The 21,424-nt window shown below is 29.7% G+C and overlaps 1 protein-coding gene across 3 annotated transcripts in view; it reads left to right on the plus strand.

The window, feature by feature from the left end:
* Positions 1 to 2,058: 2,058 nt before the first annotated feature.
* The window catches only part of LOC116767862 (acetylcholine receptor subunit beta-like 2), a 30,747-nt gene continuing 11,381 nt past the window's right edge, over positions 2,059 to 21,424 (plus strand). The window contains exons 1-11 of one of the 3 annotated variants that reach the window (XM_061523547.1): positions 2,059 to 2,184; positions 7,508 to 7,612; positions 8,392 to 8,585; positions 10,092 to 10,220; positions 12,328 to 12,489; positions 13,170 to 13,326; positions 13,578 to 13,705; positions 15,133 to 15,308; positions 16,646 to 16,798; positions 18,464 to 18,579; positions 19,111 to 19,223. In XM_061523547.1, the coding sequence (XP_061379531.1) occupies positions 2,088 to 2,184; positions 7,508 to 7,612; positions 8,392 to 8,585; positions 10,092 to 10,220; positions 12,328 to 12,489; positions 13,170 to 13,326; positions 13,578 to 13,705; positions 15,133 to 15,308; positions 16,646 to 16,798; positions 18,464 to 18,579; positions 19,111 to 19,223 (1,530 nt within the window). In that variant the 5' untranslated portion in view covers positions 2,059 to 2,087. Of the gene's footprint in view, positions 2,185 to 7,507; positions 7,613 to 8,133; positions 8,235 to 8,391; positions 8,586 to 10,091; positions 10,221 to 12,327; positions 12,490 to 13,169; positions 13,327 to 13,577; positions 13,706 to 15,132; positions 15,309 to 15,340; positions 15,940 to 16,645; positions 16,799 to 18,463; positions 18,580 to 19,110; positions 19,224 to 21,424 lie in introns of those variants that run through there. The other 2 variants (XM_032658362.2, XM_032658363.2) reach the window with 2 other exon arrangements.

A 21,424-nucleotide genomic window follows, 5' to 3' on the forward strand; every position in this document is an offset into this window, starting at 1 on the left:
TTGTTTTAAGTTTTAGGTATCAAGTTGTGGCCAAGCCTAGCCTATAGTATAATAGTAATTTCTCTTAAGGCAAAATTAAAAATATGTATTAGGTGGTTATTAGGAACAGATCTGAAAACAGTAAAGAACAAAATAATGCAGGTAATGTCAAATTCATATGCATCCCTAAGTGCTGAACGCAGTATGCTTGAAAAAGCTTGACATGTATATGCACATATATTTAATTGAAAACTGCCTTCCGATAAGTTATGTTTGTTTATACAAATGAAATAATTTTAATTTATGGATTGATGTAATTATAAAAAGTTTACAAATAAATGTTGAAAACAATTTTCTCAAAAGTGTGTTGAATGCAATTTAAGTAATGTTCATTGCTATTATTAATATACTAATCTTTTTCATGCGACGATTTTTCACACTGTGACAATAAAAACTCATTTTTACGTATTAACATTTTCACTTCATTACGTGTTTCTTTAAGATTTTCTTCTAAATAGTAGTTAGCTTCTGCTAACTTCGCAGCATTCCTGCTCGCTTCTAGGCGTTTTATGAGAGACTGAGTGATATGGTATTGAAGCAATTCGTTTTCAGCCATAAGTGATGTTAATTTCTCTTGCACAAACATTTGTTAAAAGGAATTTTTGAATTACAATGTCCTGAATCTTAAAATTCTTAAATTTTCGTTGAGTCTCTTAAGAGACTTACTTCTATTTGAGCTTCACGTAATTTATCTAACAAGATAAATTGTTTTTCTTTAAGTTGAATGGCTCTGAACATTTCTTGGTGTTGCTTGTTTGTAGCATCGAATAACTCTTTTCTGAGCCTCTTATTTTCTTGTAATAATTTTTTTAAGGTTATCGCCAAATTGTGTCCAGGGTGACCTCGATGGCTGTTCTGTAATATCATATTATCACTTGTTAATTTTGGTATGATTGTAATTTTTAGGACAAATTGACGCCGATAATTTTGATTAACATATTTCGAATTGTCTATTATTACTACTTGTCATTATTGAGGTAATGATGTATAACGAAAAAGTTTGCAATATGTTAAATTTATGATAAAAAAAACAAATATTAATGGTTCAATAAATATAGAAGCAAAATTGTAAACTCCTTTGTTACAATACTTTGTTTATATAAAAGTAAACGTATACATAATACCTTAATTATTTTTAGCCATCTTCAAAAAAGGATAGTTTCGGTTTTTTGTTTAATATGGAATCTAGAATCTATAACTGGTAATCTGGAAAAAATAATTGGATCTATCTAAAATAATAACTAATTTGGTTATCTCTTTGTGGTTTCGCTCGTGTAATTTCTGTGTCATGACTAGATTTCTAACAATCTCCCTTACAATTTTATCGAAATCGGTTCAGTTGTTTTTGAATGAATTCCAAAGAGACGTCGCCTCTTAGCTAGCGCTAGCACCCTTATTGGATGTTTTCATAACTTTAAAACATAAAGAAAATAATTAAAATCTTTTACTTTTTAAATACAGTGTGAAATTTATTAACAGTTTTCATTGGCAAAAATATTTCCATTAACTTTTACTATTTACATTGAGTTGCTTCATCTCTTGGCTTATGAAGTAGTGGCCAATGATCTACGCTAATATATAATTGATAAAGAATATTGTTTTTAAGATGGATATTAATCAAGTCATGGGGTTTTTATTATATTATTATTATTTATATTTATTTGTTTGCATATTTTGCGTTAAAAGGAAGTAAGTATCGATATATTTACTGGTATTTTACATATTTTAATATCATTTCATAATTTTTTTATTAAAAAATTATTCTTGAAAGAAGTAAGGGTGATTGTAAAACTTATAATAGAAAAGATATATATTTATATAATATATTAATACTAGATATAAATACTAATCCAAATTTCTTGCTTATAGGAAGGAGTATATTTAAGTTCTCATACGTTTCAGTGTTAAGTGTTAAGCTAATCTCAAATACTTATCATAGTTACGATCTTATATTAGCCTAAGCGGAATTTCCGACACTGGGATGAGACTGGGAACATCAAGTATTAGACGGTCCAGTGTCTACAGCAGTCGTCTTCCAAACCGCACGCATGGCGCATTCACGCGCGACAGCTTTTATTTGCGCGTGGGCGCTATTTGCAAATATCACTGCAATCCCTGCACCCCCGCGAAGAAACGAAAAGCAAGGTAAGTTAAACTTATTATTATATATCTGGTATAGTTATTATAATAATTTATATTATTTGTTACCTTTGACTGTTGAGATTTTCACATTAAGTTGTATTTTTTTAGTTGTAATTTAAGATATAAGTTCTGTTATACCTAACCTTTTTGGATATTCATAAAATATCAGGTGCCATAAGATTGCACATTAATTAAGTAGCCTTTCATTATTCATATTTTTTAACAAATAACATATAATATTATTATTGGCATAATATTTTAGGGTCTTGGGTAATAAATTAATATTATTATCTTTTATCAAAAAGCAAAGATATCTACAACGGATAATTTAAATAAAGGCGTAGTTTTAAGAAGTAGGTTAATACTTAAAATATAATTGCATCCAAATATTCTTAGCATATTTAGTCCAAGCCACTCGCACCGCTTCATATTTAGATCATTGACATCTATACCAGGATTGACCAAGGGGCGGCGTCTTTGATGAGCTAGTGACCCACATGACGTAGCAAAGTACTCGGACACCTGCAGAACATTGGTTGTTTGAAACGTTTTGTGGACATTTGGTTTAAATAAAATAAATAAGATTTATGACAATTATGGATCATGAAGAAGATCATGGTCTAAACTAAGTTCTTTTAAAATAAGACGATGATAGTTTTGAATGTCTTTAGAATAAGAATTAAATTTTTAAAAACCGTTGATGACAATAACGTCCATGAAGTTTTTGAAAAGTGAGTCGTTTTATATTTATTGAGAATAATTTTAAAGTATATCTTATCCGAAGACATTATCATACGAGCGTATAAGAAAAGGCACTGTGATTTAGCAAAATATACAAAAACTTTACATGTGCACAACAGACATTTTGCAATCAAAAGGTTGTGTGGCGAAAGGGATACAGCGAATTATATTAATGACAATTAATTTGAGTCCATTTGAAGATTAAATTCAAACCATGCCAAATATAATTTTAAGAAATATTTCACAGTTTTAGAAGATATCATTTTAAAGTTATCCTAAATACTCTATAGATCCTATACAAATTCCAGAATTATATCATACGATTCATTTTATATATATGTGGATTTTCTTTCGGCTGGTTAAAATTTTGGACGAAGAAGTTCTTTTGATTATAGGCATTTAGATTTCATTTCCGGTAAAAAGTATGTATGATGGACTTCAGAGGAATATCATTCGATAGTTCGATCCAGTGACGAGTATAAAACTAGTTGTTTTTTATAGTCATTTATCTTCTCAATTGTCACGAAAATAGTAGAAAATTGTTACTTTATATTTCTTTTTAAACTGAAATTTATTAAAAAAGATACAATTGTCACCCCAACTTAATCTTAGCCTCTGTAATAGCAACAAAAAATTATAAGGTTTTTAGACATACATAGAATGGATGTATGTTTGAATCGGGATCTATGTATTTTGAAAAAAGAATTTAATTATGATAAACAAGAAAAAAATATTAATGAAATAAATATTATATTTTTACCCGATTGCGAAAGAAGGCTACGTCTTGTGTCTGTACATATATATTTAGGATGCATATATATTTCTTTGGCACGGCCTAGAGCCTAAAGTGTGTCATTTCTTTATATGAGGCTATGAATAGATTCTTCTGACTAGTGAGAATGATAAAAGGTACATCAAAATAAAAAAATTAAGCACTTTTTGATTCAATAAGTAAGTGCAAAAAAAAATCTAAAAAAAGTTATTCCAAAAACCTAAATATATAAACTTTGGTGCGACTATAAAGAAAAAAAGGTGATAAGGAATATACATTAGGTGTTTTGTTAGACGTTTTAATAGGAAATTGCAATAAATCACCCTTTACGTTGATAACATAAAAATGAGGTTGGTGACAACGGTTTGAGTTATTCAATGAATTTAAAGTAGATGTCAAATATAACCGCTGCTGATATTATTGTTTAATAGAATTAAAATACAATTTCCGTAACAAAATCAATATACAAAATAGAGGCAATTTTCGAACCATTTTTCTCCTTAATTCGACTTCTAATCATTAAATTTATTAAGTATTTTTGCATTATTTAACTAAATAATATTGCAATAACTTTGTGGAAATAAAGACGACCAAAAACTTCGCCACCGCCCCAGCTTCTAATAAAACGACAACTGCTTATATCTTTTATGTCCGCCAAACGCGGATTAATTTTTTTGTCCAATTTTCTGACCCATAAATGATTTATCGGGCACCAACTTTTATATGTGACCTCGTTTCTGATCGCCGGCATTTTTTTTTACAGTTATTTTATTAACTTTGACACACTTATCTCATTTATGGGGTTTGTGATGTGACGTTGTTTTTTTCATTTTATTAAGGATACTTGATACGTATTTGTACAATTTCTGAGGCAAGAATTTTAAAGCAAGGAAGATTTTTGTCAGTACAGACACTACTGAGTCGTGTTGCGGTAGGCCAGGGTCCAGCTTTTATTATGAACATCACTTAGGTTATTGTGATATATTAAACTTTAATTGGATAAACTCATCTACGACTGTATGAGCCACAACTGTAATATTTTTCTAAAATGTATACCCCCTACTGTATATTTGAAACAATAACAACGGAGATGAGATAAGATTTTTGTATTCAATAGTAACATTTCAGTTACTTTTAAAGAGGTTGATATGTAGTTGAATAATCAAATAAAAAAAAAACCCTAAAGATTTACATATTTTACAATATTTGCGTTATTTTTTGACGAAAATGAGTAAGAACGGTGAAAATTACAAAATACAAAGACATGACCCTATCAAACATATTTAAAAAGTGCAAAGTACTAAAGCCTTTATTATAACGCAAATGAAATCAAATTCATTGTTAAGAAATCTTGTTCTTATGACGAATATTATGCAACGGAACAGATCAGGCATCTGAAATAAGTAGGTAGGTTAGTGTACCATCTCTGGTTATCCACAAGTGATAAATTGTGCTTCCTTAGTCTATTAACACGTAATCGGACAGATTGTTTCGTGGGAATTAGGGATCATTTCAGATTTTACGGAGTGATTCGCTTAAATTCAATAGTATCCAATAATATTTTTAATTAGCATTTGTCTGCGACTCTTTCTATTCTAGGTGCTTGGATTATGGATGTAGATTTATATATTATATAATAAAAACCATATTTTCTTCGAAATCGTGTTTTTTTGTACATATTTGTTGCCAGAAAGTAACTCTTGCGCTCGTTATGTTGTTATTTTATTTTTATATTTTGGAATAAACTAGAGTAAGTCATTTAAATTTTTCCATGAATCGAAATGAAGCGGAATAAAATTGAACACAATAAACTTTGTGTATCTTTCGAAGAATTTTGCGCATCACCTTTTTTTTGGCGATTGCATTATAGAAGTTAAACGTTTCTTGTTTAGGTATTTTCATTAAATCTACTTTTTTATCTTCCTTTTCTTAGGATTTCCTCAGACGACTCTTATTATACTTTAATTCTCTTACTAAATATATGGATGTCAGTTATTTTTTTTGTTTAAACAATATCTAATTAATTTGATTTATATGTTTTCTTGATTTTTAAATTTTTACGTTCCATTAAAATCCATTTCGTTGTTTTTGCTTGAAAGAGCAACAAACATTCTCACAAACTTCCATTTTAATGATATTAATAAAAAAATATTTATATACTTTAGAGCTTTATTTAGATGTGGGAAAAGTGAGGTAAGTTCTAAATATCTTTATTTAATTAAATTTAATACGATATCCATTTATTCTTAGTCCTGTTATGACCATTACATAAGGATTTTTTTTTAGTTCATTACCTTCATGTAAAGCTATTTCAGTTTCTAACAAAGTTTGGGTAAATTGTGCTTTCACACACGGCGGCGAGTCGTGCTGAAAGAAAAATATTTACTTATCGATCCTGGTATTGATGAGTGACTGAACTACTTTCTCAATAATTGTCTCCTGATAGACTTGTTCGAATGTTTTTCACCTAATTACGGTTCAGTCACTATTTATTGGAAAAAAAAACTATAACTTTAAAAATCTATTATCTATAATAAGTTATGACTGAATTCAAAGCAAATTTACAATGATATTGAAGCGAAAATTATTCTACACATTTTACGCTCTGATTTCTTCAATATCAGTCCCCAAATTTTCATACCCTCAAATTGAAACTTCATCACCAATATAGGTTCCCCATCCCATGGTCCTCGCGGACATTGTAACAGACAGTTAGACATAAACAACCATAAATCTATGACGTACGGAGTATTTACTGTCCTCTTAAGTGAAAAATGGTACACCTACGAGCTATGAGGAAGTAGCCTTAACGATGCGTACATTTGCATATTTATGACCTTATAGGTATAATAGTTTAGCACCTCTCCGCCTGGTAGCTTCACTGATATGATATATATTGCCTTCGATAACCCTTCGATATCTAGGACTATTAATTTTTATTCTTTTTGTTCTCATATATAAGTGATTTTCTTGTTAAGTTGTTTAGTAGTTTGTAACACAAATGTATAAATAATATGAAATGTTCTGGAATATTCCAATATGTAGTTCATTTATAATAATATGATTTGGAACTACCCCCTTCTGAGGTTCTGTTATTTTATATGCATTACAAACATGTATTAATTAAAAAATACAGTGATATTCAAAATATAATTGAATAAATTCATAAATATCAATCGCGAAGCGAAAATATTCCATACAATAAAGGTGTCAGCGTTGATTGTGTATACAGCAGGAAGATATTAGAATAACATTGACATTGCTCTAGGAAGAAGGAAGATGGCTTCGATTACTGCTTGTCTTCCTCAATCGTATGTTGAACTCTTATGTAATACTGATCACCTCCGAGACCTCACATTTATTAATAGTATAAGTGATGCAGGAGTGTTATATGAACGGAGATTTTATGATTCAGGAAACACAGATTAAATTATCATCATGAATTTAATTATTTTCTTATTCAACTCTTATATACCATTTTTTTAAACTATGATATTTTGTTTTTTGAACAATACGTTCGGAATTAAAATGTTTCTAACGTATGTTGTGGAATTTTATATTATGATTCTGTGATTGCTTGTATGTTTATCTTGTGTGAATTTGAAAATTACCATGAAGTTTTGGTTGGCTGTTCATAGGTACTTTCCAAAACTGAATGGCCAAAATAATCTTATAATAGATTAGTCGATATTGGTACATAAATATACACTGATTTGTAAACGTTTCACTTTCGTAGAATAATGTTTAAGACTAACTTTATACCGGACAGGACATAAATATAAAAAGAATTTTTCATTGTTATCTATTTTCCAGAAACTCCAAACATGGCGCAGGAAAGGACTATAGTGATAAGGCGAGTTCCCAATGCATACATATATCCCTTTAGTCTCTGGCCACTTCCCAAGAACCCTGTGTTAGGTGAATAAAAAAAATATTTTATGTCTTAAGAGGCTCAGGTTTTTGGGTTTGAAGATTCATATATGAAAATTATAAACAATTTATTTTTCAGATGATCGAACAGTCGAATATATTTACAACGGAAAGACCTTAAAGAAAATTAAAGTTGAAAATAATAAAAGATAGTGTTATGGTTTCGTTTATAATGAAACTTATAATTCTAAGTTAACTTTAAGTACATCTAAAATAATCTCTCACTTGTTTAAAACTTACAATACGAGTTTTTTTGATCTGACTGTATATAGTGTTATTGTTTTCAAAATGATGAATAAAATGTGTCAAAGTTATCCTTGGATTTTAATTTTTCCTGTTACAATTGGAAAACGTTGAATTTTAAATTAATATCTTAAAATAATGCCATCTATTGTCTGAAAGGGGTTGTGAAAACTGAATTTAGTTCATCTCCCGTCCACTATTACAACGGCGCTAGTGCTGATTCGTAGACTATTGATTACGCAGGCGCCGTGAATATTCATCTTAATGTCTCACAGCATCAATCGTAAACACTCTCTAAGGATATAAAGACTAAATATGAAGTTTGGATATTTGTTGCTATTGTTCAATATCATAAGGAGCTGCTTTGGTAAGTCTAAGAAACTATAAATATGGTTAGAAACGAATTCAATTAGAAATACAATCTAAAATAATTTAAGTATAATAGTTAATTATAATTACGAAAATTTCGTGCTGTTGTATTAGATTACTTTTGTTTGTATATAATTTAAACAAAATAATTACAGCTGTCAAACTGCTGGAAGCGAATCCAGATGTCAAAAGGCTTTATGATGACCTGCTCAGCAACTACAATCGATTGATCAGACCTGTGACCAATGTGAGTGACATACTGACGGTCAGGCTTGGCTTGAAGCTGTCGCAACTCATGGAGGTGAATTTGAAGAACCAGGTCATGACAACCAACTTGTGGGTGGAACAGGTAACGGTTTTATTTAGTGACAACTAACATAGTATGTAGTTGAAGATACAAAAAAATTTTCTTCTTCTCATATGTATCGATAAAGATTATTTGATAATTTTATTTGAATTAACCTATAAATGTTCTTCATCGGCTTTTATGTTATTGCAATATACATTGGTTCCTTTTATTTTATTTTTAACTAGGTTTTGTCCGCGACTTCGTCCGCGTAAATTTCTGAATTAGTTATATATAGCTTTTACCCGTGATTTCGTTCGCATTGGATAGTTTTTTTTTGTATAGTAGTATGAAAAAACCTGAGCTGTACTTTTTTGTGCCGAGATGGGATGAGGCCATACTATGTGTGATTGTAATAGGTTAGGTTAGGTTAATACATTTTAAGAAGAAGATAGGTTACTGCAATACATTTTTATATACGATGTTTTTGTTTTTCCTTCCTTGGCCAGAAAAGTAATTTTTCCCATGGGAATGCGTTGTTTTCCCGTGGTCAAAAGTAACTCATGTCTTTTCTTAAGTCTCAAACTATCTCCTTACCAAATTTCATTTAAATCTGTTCAGTAGTTTAGGCGTAAAAGCGATCGGCCCACCTCAATGATCCCAGTGGAATGTGTCATTTTCCCGGGGTAAAAAGTAGCCTATGTCCTTTCTTGGGTATCAAAATATCTCCATACCAAATTTCGTGCAAATTGTTTCAGCAGTTTAGGCGTGATTGAGTAACAGACAGACAGAGTTCACTTTCGCATTTATAATATTAGTATGGATAAATAAATAAAAAATTGCAAATTAATCATTCCTAATAAAGTGTCTAAATACAAAGTTTCATTGTTATAGCTTTAAAAATGACGAATTTCCATATGAACATTCTTCCCCTCTTTTTACCCATTCTCCCTTATTTGTTTGCAATAAAAAGCCTATGTTGTTCCTCAGGGTCTATTCTATCTTTGTACCAAATTTCATCAAAATCGGTTCACTAGTTTAGGCGTGAAAGCGTAACAGACAGACAGACAGACAGAGTTACTTTCGCATTTATAATATTAGTATGGATCATTACAATACACTATTTCCAATGGTCATAGAATTAATGCCCTGAACTCTGCTGTTTTCCTTCATAGAGAATTTTATTATCTGTATTCCGGCTTTCATCTAAATCCTATAAACTTAATAAGAACTAAGTACAGACAGATTTTGATTTATTGCGCACTTGTTTAAGGACTCATAAGATTTATATTTTCATTCTTCCTTAGCTAGTATGTGTTTTCATTAATTCGCTGGAAAGAGACAGGGCATTTTTAGAGACAATCTAAATTTTAACCTTAATTTAATTATTTAATACAAAACTAAATTAATAATAATAAATAAAATTAACCAAATATAATATTCAACCATCCACTTACGCTTACTTATCATTGTCTCACTATCATTCCTTTCACCTACAAATACTATCTTAACCACCATCAATTAAAGGAATTATCGCGGAATAGCTACATCAGTAAACGAAATTTCCAGAAATGGTTCGACTACAAGCTTCAATGGAATCCAGATGACTATGGAGGTGTTGAGATGCTGTATGTACCTTCAGAGCATATCTGGCTGCCTGATATCGTCCTTTATAATAACTGGGACGGTAATTACGAAGTATGTATTTAGAAATATATAATTCTATTAAGTGTTTGAATTGAGTTTTCTTAACAGTGCTACTCTCTTCGGTTTTCTTGACGGTAGAATTCTTTGCGAGATGTTACAAAGGAACTAGGAATTCCTTACAGTATATATAGGCCAACATTTTATTAATAATCTAAGTGTTATAGTTAATATAAAAAATTACAATAATGTTACATATAAAACAAACTTATCATACTTCCCATCTGGCGATATCGAATGAGAATTTGAATAATAGTTTGTATGCATATAATAAACTAGCTGTAGCCGGCTGCTTCGTTACTCGTAAGGAATGTTACTGGGAATAACCGCTATATATTGCTCGTTAGCCTTTTTCCTCCTTAGATTTTCTGTATCTCTAGTTAAAAGTAGATGACTTAGAGAATTTATTCATATAAACATCGTTTGCTTTTCATTTTGTGCTATGCTTGCAGTACGAAGTAAATATTTACGATAAGTAAATAATTCCATCGCATCTCACTTACCTATGGTTATTTCTAGGCACAGAATCTTAACGTCGTTACATGTTTATTAATTTTATTTACGTTAAAGAATATTTTCATTTCTAAAATTAGTAAGATTATCTTTTAACTACAGACAATTTTGACTCATTTCTAGAAGACAGGTTTAATAACATTTCCTTGAATTCCCATGCATACTTTAATAGGTTCTGGTTATTTTTCTAAAATAATAAAATTTAGTTTGATAGAGTTTACATTTGCTGAGCCTTTGGTGTACTTTATGTAATACATATAGTTTACGTCTTTGTATTTTAATTAAACCTAAGACTTTCACGATTTTATACTAAAAAAAAACAATGTTTTACGTATTCTATGATTATATTCTTAAAGAAATAATCACGGGAAGGCCAAATTTAAAAAGTTAAAGTGTGAACGGGTGTAGTGTCGAATTAATGTAGAGTAATAAAATAAGCGCAGTATGTCCGAAAACCATGGTTTTGTTGAAACTTCTGCTATTTATTTCTACTTAAGTACTAAAAGAAGTATATATACACATATGAATATATAAGCGCGTTGTTAGTTTGTTTAAGGGACAATAAATGTTTTTTATTTTATTGATATTTAGAAGCTAAAATTTGGAATGGTAGGTACTGTTGTTTTTTAAATACTTAAAGCCTAGTAGTAGACTAGGTTATGTTGAGCAATGACTCGTGTTAAAGGGTTGAGAGGTGAATTTGAAAAAAGTGGTTATATACAAATACAATCTGTATATTTTTTTAAACTAAGGCTTCATTTGCACTGGAAACGTATAAAATTTTACCAATTTCAACGATCTTAGTTGTTGATCGAATTATAATCTTCAGTGCTGCATGAAGAAAAAAGGAAGGAGTTTTTTTAATTGCAATAAAGTCGTTTATTTTATATTTAATTCTTTTTTTAAAAAAAGACTTGTTACATTTTTACCAGCAGCTTAGACAATAAAAAGAATTATTAATTATAATCCAAAAACCGTAATAATAAGTAGATTATAGTAAATTAAAGCAAGCAAATTATAATAATACAGTCTAACAGAGTAAATAAGATTTATAATTTAATTATAACTGTACATTCTAGATAAACTAGAATAAAAAAAATAAATCAAAAAAATACTTATTAAAGAAACAAATCCTAAAACTGGTGATTGAAAATTATTTCTTTTATAAATAAAAATATCTTTACAATGTTTTTAGTATATACCGAGAAAAGCCTTTTTTTATTTGTTTGAATTTTTTGCTATTATACAAAGCCGTAGCTCGCTTTTTAATTAGTAGACAGAATGTATAAAAATATATAATTTTGAGATTCAAGAGCATTTGTATACAGTTTATTTTAAGTAGTATGTATTCTTAAGTAATATTTATTTCATAGTTATTCTCATTACCGGTCGGTTGTATATTGAAAAAAATAAAAAATTAAGCCTATTTGCAACAATTTTTCAAAATTATAAATATACTAAATCTATAAATATTATGATGTTATTCTTGTCATACGAATAATACCAATCTGGTATTAAAAAGGCGTTTATGAGTAATTAAGTTAAACAGAAATGTTTCCTTTCCTAATGATTACATATGATGTTTCAGGTCACACTTATGACAAAAGCCACTTTAAAGTATACCGGAGAAGTGAATTGGAAGCCTCCAGCAATATACAAGTCCTCGTGTGAGATAAATGTTGAATATTTTCCATTCGATGAGCAGACTTGCTTTATGAAATTCGGTTCTTGGACCTACAACGGAGCTCAGGTAATATTGTTGTCACTATCCAATCATATTAATATTACAGACGAGAGCTTGCTGCTACTTCTCTGTGAGTACGTCATACGAACAGCTGAGTCTATTTTCATAATGTACGCCATTAGTTAAATAGACAATTGATATTTAAATTTAACTAAGAATATATAGAAATTATTGATTAGTTATAATGGGAGATGAAATTAAAATATCCATGCAAGGAACAAGTTAGAATCATTTGAAATATCTGCACACGACTATTAGATATATAATGGGTCATTTTTAAATGTCTTAGAGAATGTTCAAAAATGAGATAACAGACTATGTAGCTATTACACGGTCCAATCTGATTACGATTTGGCCGTTGGTTGGTGATTGTTTAGCATAAACAATAGTGCTACATAAACATTTTTGTTTAATCTACTAAATATATAAATTGTTACGAGCATTTACTATCAAGTAGCTATTATTCTTGCACCATTTGCATCATAATAAAAATTATTGATAAATTTTCTGTGGACTTCAATATGCCTAACGATATAGACTTTGTTTCGTATATTTCAAACGAAGGGATTATAATTTGAATAATTTATTTATTCAATAAATATTCTACGATTGTCATCGTTAAGGAGTTTAAACATTCCTATGGACGTCTGTTTAGAATCAAAATTCTAGGATTATAAATGTTACAGGTGGATTTAAAACATATGGACCAGTTACCTGGGAGTAGTCTCGTTCATGTTGGTATTGATCTTAGTGAGTTTTATTTATCGGTAGAGTGGGATATACTCGAGGTGCCCGCTACTAGAAATGAGGAGTACTATCCTTGCTGTCCCGAACCATTTTCTGGTAAGTTAAATGACAAAAAATGTTATGTTATTGCAACACATACAGCAATAAGATTTGAAAATTAGCAAATTAGTAGCATACTATTTCGAATTAAAAGTTTAAAATAACTAAATCTAAAGCGTTTTGAACTTAGAATAGAGAAACCAGCTTTAAATTGGATTTAACAAACTGACATACTTTTTAATTTCTATTCATAAGTTATTTACTTGAACATATATTTGCCATATCTGTAGCTCTATTTTTTGTTTCAGACATAACTTTTAAACTAACTATGAGAAGAAAAACTCTGTTCTATACAGTAAACTTAATCATACCCTGTGTTGGGTTGACATTTTTGACTGTGCTTGTATTTTATTTGCCATCGGATTCTGGTGAAAAGGTAACACGTGTGGTGTTCAGTCGTCACATTAGTTATTGTGTGATGTGATCCTCTCATAGTCTTGTGGTAGTTGAAACTCGCGAAGCGTTGTGCTCAAAATAATCTGATTTTAAACATTGATATAATTTCATTTCCTTTTCGATTTCACTTCTGTTTAAGCTTGTTATAATCTCGTGCCTTTTCTGTTTCGTTCGACGAATATGTGAGAAAATATCACTTTTCTATCTAGTAAGAACTCCCAAGATTTCTATAAGTTATATAGTGATGCTTTTATCTTAGAACTGAAATTAAATTCACTGTACATGTCAAAGTTATATCATAATATAAACTTTACAGATAATAACATTGATATATGAATTATTCTGATAAAGTTTCCGAATGTTTCTATTTTTTTTTTATTTGCGTAACTTCTGTGGGATATAACTTCTTCCGTGCTTCCATCCGCTCATCCATCTATCCTTTTCCAAGCCATTCGTGGTCTTTTTTGATTCATTAGCTTGATGTGGGAATGCGCTATCATTTATATCATTTCGCTTATTAATTACGTTGTCTTTCCACCAGTTAGTAACATGTGTATAAAATATTTTGGTTGTATGTAAATATATTGGTATCGATAATGTTGTAGACGTTTGTAACAACTTCGTTATTTTGCCATGTAAAGGATGTCCGCCGAACAATTTTTGACTTTCATATTTAATAACCTCTCTATACTTGATTGTTTAATTTGGTTACACTTAGTATTGATTGTTTCAAAAATATTTAAAAAAAAGAAAATTTATAACGGTGGTTAATTCTAGTTTCAAGGAAAAGAAATTATTAGAAGTGTCTGTTCTTGAGGAGTATCCATTCACAGTGTTTTGTTATATTATTTGGATCATATGTTTGAATTCATATGTCACGTTTTTCCTTATAATTTCTTGTAATATAAAGTTGTTAGAAGTTTTTCTAGTGAAAGATGTCGTTAAGAATTTCATTGTGTGAAAAACTTTCAAGTATCTTCAGTTCTGTTACAAAGTCTTATTCAACCTCTCGTTAGCAATTTCCTGCGAGTTGTTTCTTATACTTCCTATAATATTACTTAAAATGAAGAACGGTAGACACTAGCCAGGGACTATTTTGTCATTGTATAAAAGAGAGGGGAATCATTATCAAAGAAATGATTTTATTGTGAATGCATGACGTTGCGGTTGTCCAAGGCATCTGAAATCCCCGAGATGATTAGATACCACGCCGACTCCTTAAAAATTTGGAAATGAAAATTTTTCTGCAGACACCCTAAATTTTATGTCATATTGAATATGTTTTATGTATAAGAAGCTGAAGTATACTAAGTGTATGATTGTTTTAAGTAACATAATCGCTAGTGGAAAGACAATATGTAATGCGTTTAATGTACAATGTCATTCAAAAAGGACTTTTCTTCTTAGATATCGCTCTGCATCTCCATCCTGGTGTCCCTCACTGTGTTCTTCCTTGGTCTGGCCGAGATCATCCCGCCAACATCCTTGGCGATCCCTTTGCTTGGGAAATATCTACTATTCACAATGATTCTCGTGTCGCTCAGCGTTTGGGTCACTGTATGCATTGTAAACGTCCATTTCAGGTAAATAATATATAATTCTCTCTTTCTCGTAGATTTCGTTAAGCATCTCGATTCTGGTTTCACTCACCGTGTTTTTCCTGTTGATGGCTGAAATCATACCGCCCACATCTCTAGCAATACCGTTGTTAGGGAAGTATTTGCTGTTTACAATGATTTTGGTATCGCTCAGTGTATGGATGACGGTATGCGTTTTAAATGTTCACTTTAGGTGAGTGGATCAACTTTTAAAGGTCCTTCCCTAATCCTTCTTTAATTTAGTTTTTCTCCTTCTATCTGTCTACCCTCTTTCTCTTGTAGATGTAGTTGTTCATTTCTGTAGTGCTTTAAAATGAATGGATGTCTTTAAAACGAGTGAAACCTTAATATTGAGTTATAATGCAGTATGATTAATGCCTGTATTAAATAAACAATGTGTTTTAATAATGAAAATAATAAGCAACTCAAAAATATGGTAAGTTAAAGAAAATTTAAAAAGTAGTGTTTACGGAATTTAAAAGGTATGTATTAATTAAATTTATTATTATAATAAGACGTGGATAGACAGAGTAAGATTGAAGATGTAAATTAATTTAAAAAAGTTATCGTTTTTAAGTAGACATCAAAACGTTATTATCTTATGAAAAAAATACAGGTACAAAAATTTACTACACAATTATAATAGATTAATCTCTTGTAGATTTTTATTATTTTTATCTCACTGTTTGTGATCTTTTAATGTAGAAAGTCCTGCGATACTAATAACCAACGAGTAGTTATATTATGACCTAAGTGATTTAAATATAATTCGTAACAAATTTCACAAGCAGCACATTTTCAATCATGTATGTATATCTTACTTGTTACAGAGGATAGTTTCAGTAACATTTTAAATTGTATTTGAATGAAGTCTGAAAAATATTTTTCGTATAAATATAATAAAAAATATTCCCTGGTTAACTGCAGAATTATGCACATGTACACAGTGCTTTGTCATAGCCACACGAAATTGCAAAACAAAATAGATAGGCGAAATGTTTGGGCAGGCGGCGTGACTCATAAATCTAGGTTCATTGTACGTTGCCACTTCGATAAAGAACAATAGATGCTGAAATATGGCCGATGCCGCGGATTGCGATGCTTTTATTAAATGCGTATATTTGATACATATGTTAGGATAACCTTTATGTCATAATTCTTGGATGAGTGTTCGACAAAAATAAATTTAATAAAAAAATAATATTTTGTTAAGTCATTTCACAAAAATTATTAATATTGAGTTTAGCCATACAATCATAATGTCTCTTGTTAAATTTGGTTATTTTCTTGAAAGCAAAGTTGTTATAACCTTCTCTCTCAAGGTCTCCTTCGACCCACACGATGTCTCCATGGATGAAGAAGCTTTTCCTTCAGCTGATGCCTAAATTGTTGATGATGAGAAGAACCAAATACTCCCTTCCGGACTACGACGACACCTTTGTCTCTAACGGATATACAAATGAGCTGGAAATGAGGTTGAAATTTCGTTATTTTTGTAATATGATGTTATCAGTAAAGTAATATTGAACTGTAATGCTTGTAATAATTAAGTTACTTTTTGCTTGTTATCATTTGATATTGTTATTCGTATCCTATATCTTCGGATTACGGATTTAATTTTCGATGTGTCAGATAGTTGTATGATAGTTACTCATTTTATTTGTATTATTAAAGATATTGTCAGATATAAAACATCCCAATTAGAACTCAAGTTTCAGAATGGGTTTATCTTTAAACCCCCGACTTATTTTGAATAGCCTTCCAGTCGTTTGGTTACTTTTATATTTGTATTAAGATATAGTTACAATGATTTCAGTCTTACTCGGTGTTTGATAAAAATATATTTTGAATATACATATATCTTAGTACAGTATTTTGAATATGAGAAGTATTTGTTTTGACTTATTTATAAAGAGATGAGAAAATAAAAGGAAATATAGACATAGTACTATCGATTGTAACTAAAAGAATTATCTATAAATAAATCAATTTCCATGCCTGACAGATCCCGTTAGTTTATTCCCTGCGACTTTTTCTATATTGTACTTTATGTAAAATATGGAGAATATGTTTCTACATAAAATTTTAAAAATTACATTAATATTAATAGTTCCTAAAGGTTTTTTTAAAAAAAATAGCATGTATATATACGACTGTAATTTCTTAGCCGGTTTTTCTAATTCCATTATAAAACTAAAAACTTATTTTCCTCGTTTTAAAACGGCAGCTATTTATTGTTTTTTTTTTGTTGTAAAATGAAATCTATTTTGTCGAAATTTCGAAACTTCTACGTTTTGAATTGATATAAAATCGTCACTTAATTTCTCGTCATATTTATCCACAATGACGTTATAAACATTGATGTACCATAAAGATTTACAACGCCACGGTCATTTATATCATTTATTTGGGTTAAGAAGAAATTTTTGCACAAGCAACGTTATCTTTATTCCAGCTCTATACATGTGTATTTTCGTATTAAAATTTCAGTATATATTTTATCATATTGACACTGTTCTCAGCAATCAGTCCCTGGGGTAGAAGTTGTAAAATAATCTTCCTTGAATAGTAATTGGCTGTAGATTTTTTTACGGTCTTTTCATCTCTCTTTGAACATTTATTGCCATAAAGTACCTTTATTTTTTATTCATTGCCTTTATAATGTTATTTCATGGCTGCGTTTATAAGAGACATAAAATGTAACGTATTTTATGACTTTATTTATTCAGCCTGCGGTCGTGGCGATAATTTTGACAATAAAATATTTGGGTCTACTAACTTCAGATACTATATACTCGTATATATTTTTATAAATATATGACGGAATATTTTTAGCTATCCACATACTTTTTAAACACGAAACAGTTTTTTTGCAAAAATAATTTTACCATGTCAAAATATCACACAGAATCGGATAGCGTATTTATTACTTTTTTTTTCAAGTGGAAATAATAACAATTCTTTTTCAGATGTTTTGCTTCTGTTTTTTTTATTTGTTTAGTATTTTAAAAATATTTGTTAAATAGAATTTCTGTTTATTTTTGCTTATTTTTCGCGTATTATTGTTTCGCTAGGTATAAATTAAGTTTGTTTAATATATCAATTAAGCTCAATCAGATACAATACCAAATTAATTTCAGTAGGGACAGTCTGACTGATGCTTATGGAAGCACCAAGGGAGATGATGGTGACTACTGCAAATCACCAGCTCCTGAGGATGATATGATGGGAGCTGGCGTTCATCAGAGACCTTCAGGTAAGACTAACTATGAAAGACTTACTAGAACGTTACTATGAGAGTTCATTTTTCATGATATAAATTAAAATTAAGAATCTTGTATTATTGGCCAGTGTGACCAAAATTTTTTCCATGGAAACTCTTATAAAGTCGAAGCAAATTGATATAGACTTTATTTGTATAATTGTGTTTACTCATACATATGTTATCATTTAAATATGTAAGAATAATGCACATTTATAAAAAAAATATATGGGACTTACAAAAAATCCTTTTATTTTTATCACAAATACAAATTTGTATGGTGTAGGAATATTTGTATTACATTAAAATCGTATTCACTAACCTATATATATTAGATAATAATTAAGTAACGCAGGATGGTTAGTTGATATAAAGGTCTGGTTTGTGTTTCATCATTGCTTTGGTTGTTGTTAACGAGACTTGGTATAATAATCGACATTTAAAGCAATTAGTTCCTGTGTTAATATTTATTGTATTTAAACGGAATCGTATAATATATTATTAATATTAATAATATTGAAACAGTGACGGAATCGGAAAATATGCTGCCTCGTCATTTATCACCGGAAGTGGCGGCAGCGCTGCAAAGCGTGAGATTCATAGCACAGCACATCAAAGACGCCGACAAGGATAACGAGGTGAGTTGAATGTAGTAGATAACAGGAAATGTAAAAGATGTCACGTAATATATATTTTATATAGGACGTGATATCTTTGACATATGTCATACATTTAATGTCATACACCCTATTATTAAAGATATAGAGGAAACAAAAATTTGATAATTTAAATAAAGTGAATTAAGATTACTTTTGTTTAATTTTCTTTCATAATGCAATTTATACATGTGTTTAATTTAAATTTTTACTGTTTTCATAAATCATTTAAATGTTACTAATATATTTCGGATATAATACGTGATTTTTATTATTTTATTTTATTTTTTATTTTCATTTTATTATTTTATTTTAAAACGAGATGTCTCGTCCGCCCGTGATCACGATTGCTGAAAAGTAACCGAAACGTCGGGATTATGTAGTTTTAAAATTAAATAATAAAATTCGCGTAGTATATCCGAAATATATTAGTTTCATTTAAATGAATAAAACTCGCGAGAGTCTTAGATCTCATTATGTTTTGATAAATCGTCTGGAACACGTGACGTACTTGATGAATAGTGACTATCAATAGTATGGAGATTGCAAAGAAAAAGATTTTTCGTATTAAAAAGTGTTTAAGCCACTCACGATAATTGTTTTCGATAATTTTCATTTGGCTCTCCGTTGAATGCTTTCATAAGTTCATCATACGGATCAGACGCGTTTGACGTCTGCATCGCCCGTTACAATTCCGTATATTGACCGTTTTATTGAATTGTTTATTCATCGGTTTTCCAATTCAAATCACCGTCTATACTATTGACACGTAACAGTATGTGTACCGACACATAGATGTAGGTATCTTTGTTACGTTACGAAACTCATTTAAAAATCGATTGTATGTTTACTTAACTATACCAGTTTAATGATTTTTTTTATTAAAGAAATATTTTTCTACTTGCGTAGATATTAAAATATTCTCTAATTAAATAGATTAAAAGTTCTATGAAAAAGTTCGTTATTTTTAATATGATAGCATTGAGCCGGTAAACATTTTAAATAAACGTTAATGGTAAATAAAACGCAATAAAATCACACATATGCTTCCGACAAGTCATGTGCGAATGAAGTGATAGTATAAAAAAAAATGTTTATGACATAAAATTATCTAATATACATAATTAATTAATTTTATATATCAATATTAATAAAGAAGGAAGTATTTTTTTTATTTTATATTTCATTTTTTCTATTGAGGTTTGCTGTGATATGTTTGACAGTACTTAGTTTTTACTTAATGCATTAAACTTCATATAAAAGTCAAAAAGAATTCAATGGAAAGGTATCGGTTCGTTTCATATAGTTTGTGTAAATCAAGTCTTCTAACAAATAAAAACAGCGTTATTCTAAATTCTTTCAGTGCACTGAATATTTCAGACTATAAAATTCTCATTAAGCTTTGTAAAGTATTTGTACAATACAAAGTATTTAAATAACAAAAAGTAAAATGCCTGAGTTTGTTTGTAAACAAGATTTTGGGATAAGATAAATCATACTTACGCAGACTTTTTTTCAAGTTGGATCAAGGGCCGAGGAAATTCCGATGATTTGTGGCTCCTAAATTTGAAGATGGTTGGTTCTGAAAGAAAAATTTCAACACTTTAATACGCCTTTAAATCTTTTATAATTATTTCATTGAAGTTATGTTGCTTGGTAACGTTAATTGTAGTCGTACCTAATTCCTAGTTGAATAGTTGTTATTTCGATGGGAGTCATATAAATTCCGTGATTCAAGCTATTATGGCGAATTTTTCAGTGTTCCTCGGTACAGGTACAGTCGCGTGCACAATTGCTAAAATCATAAAAATGTAAGGCAATATAAACTTTTACGACATAAGAAAACTCGGTTTGCGAGCGTTTGAGCTTAAATATGAAGGAGAATATTATGAATTTACAAAATAAGTTTTTGGTTAATAAGAGACGAATCCAAGTTATAAAAATAAGAGTTAACTTTAACTATTAGGATTTAATGAAAAAAGACAAGTATTTTTCTTATGAATTAAGCCTCATGTAATATGCAAAGTTACGGCTTATGTACATATGTAGTATTAGTTTTTATGTTGTGCATTGATGGATATATTAAATTGTATCCACCTTCAACCCAGTAACCTAGTCGCCTGATGCTATTCGCCTCCTGTTCGTGTTCATTTGTTATTTATCTCGTTCTGCGACTGAATTTT

This window comes from Danaus plexippus, chromosome 19, assembly GCF_018135715.1.
Source record: "Danaus plexippus chromosome 19, MEX_DaPlex, whole genome shotgun sequence".
NCBI classification, from domain to species: Eukaryota; Metazoa; Arthropoda; class Insecta; order Lepidoptera; family Nymphalidae; genus Danaus; species Danaus plexippus.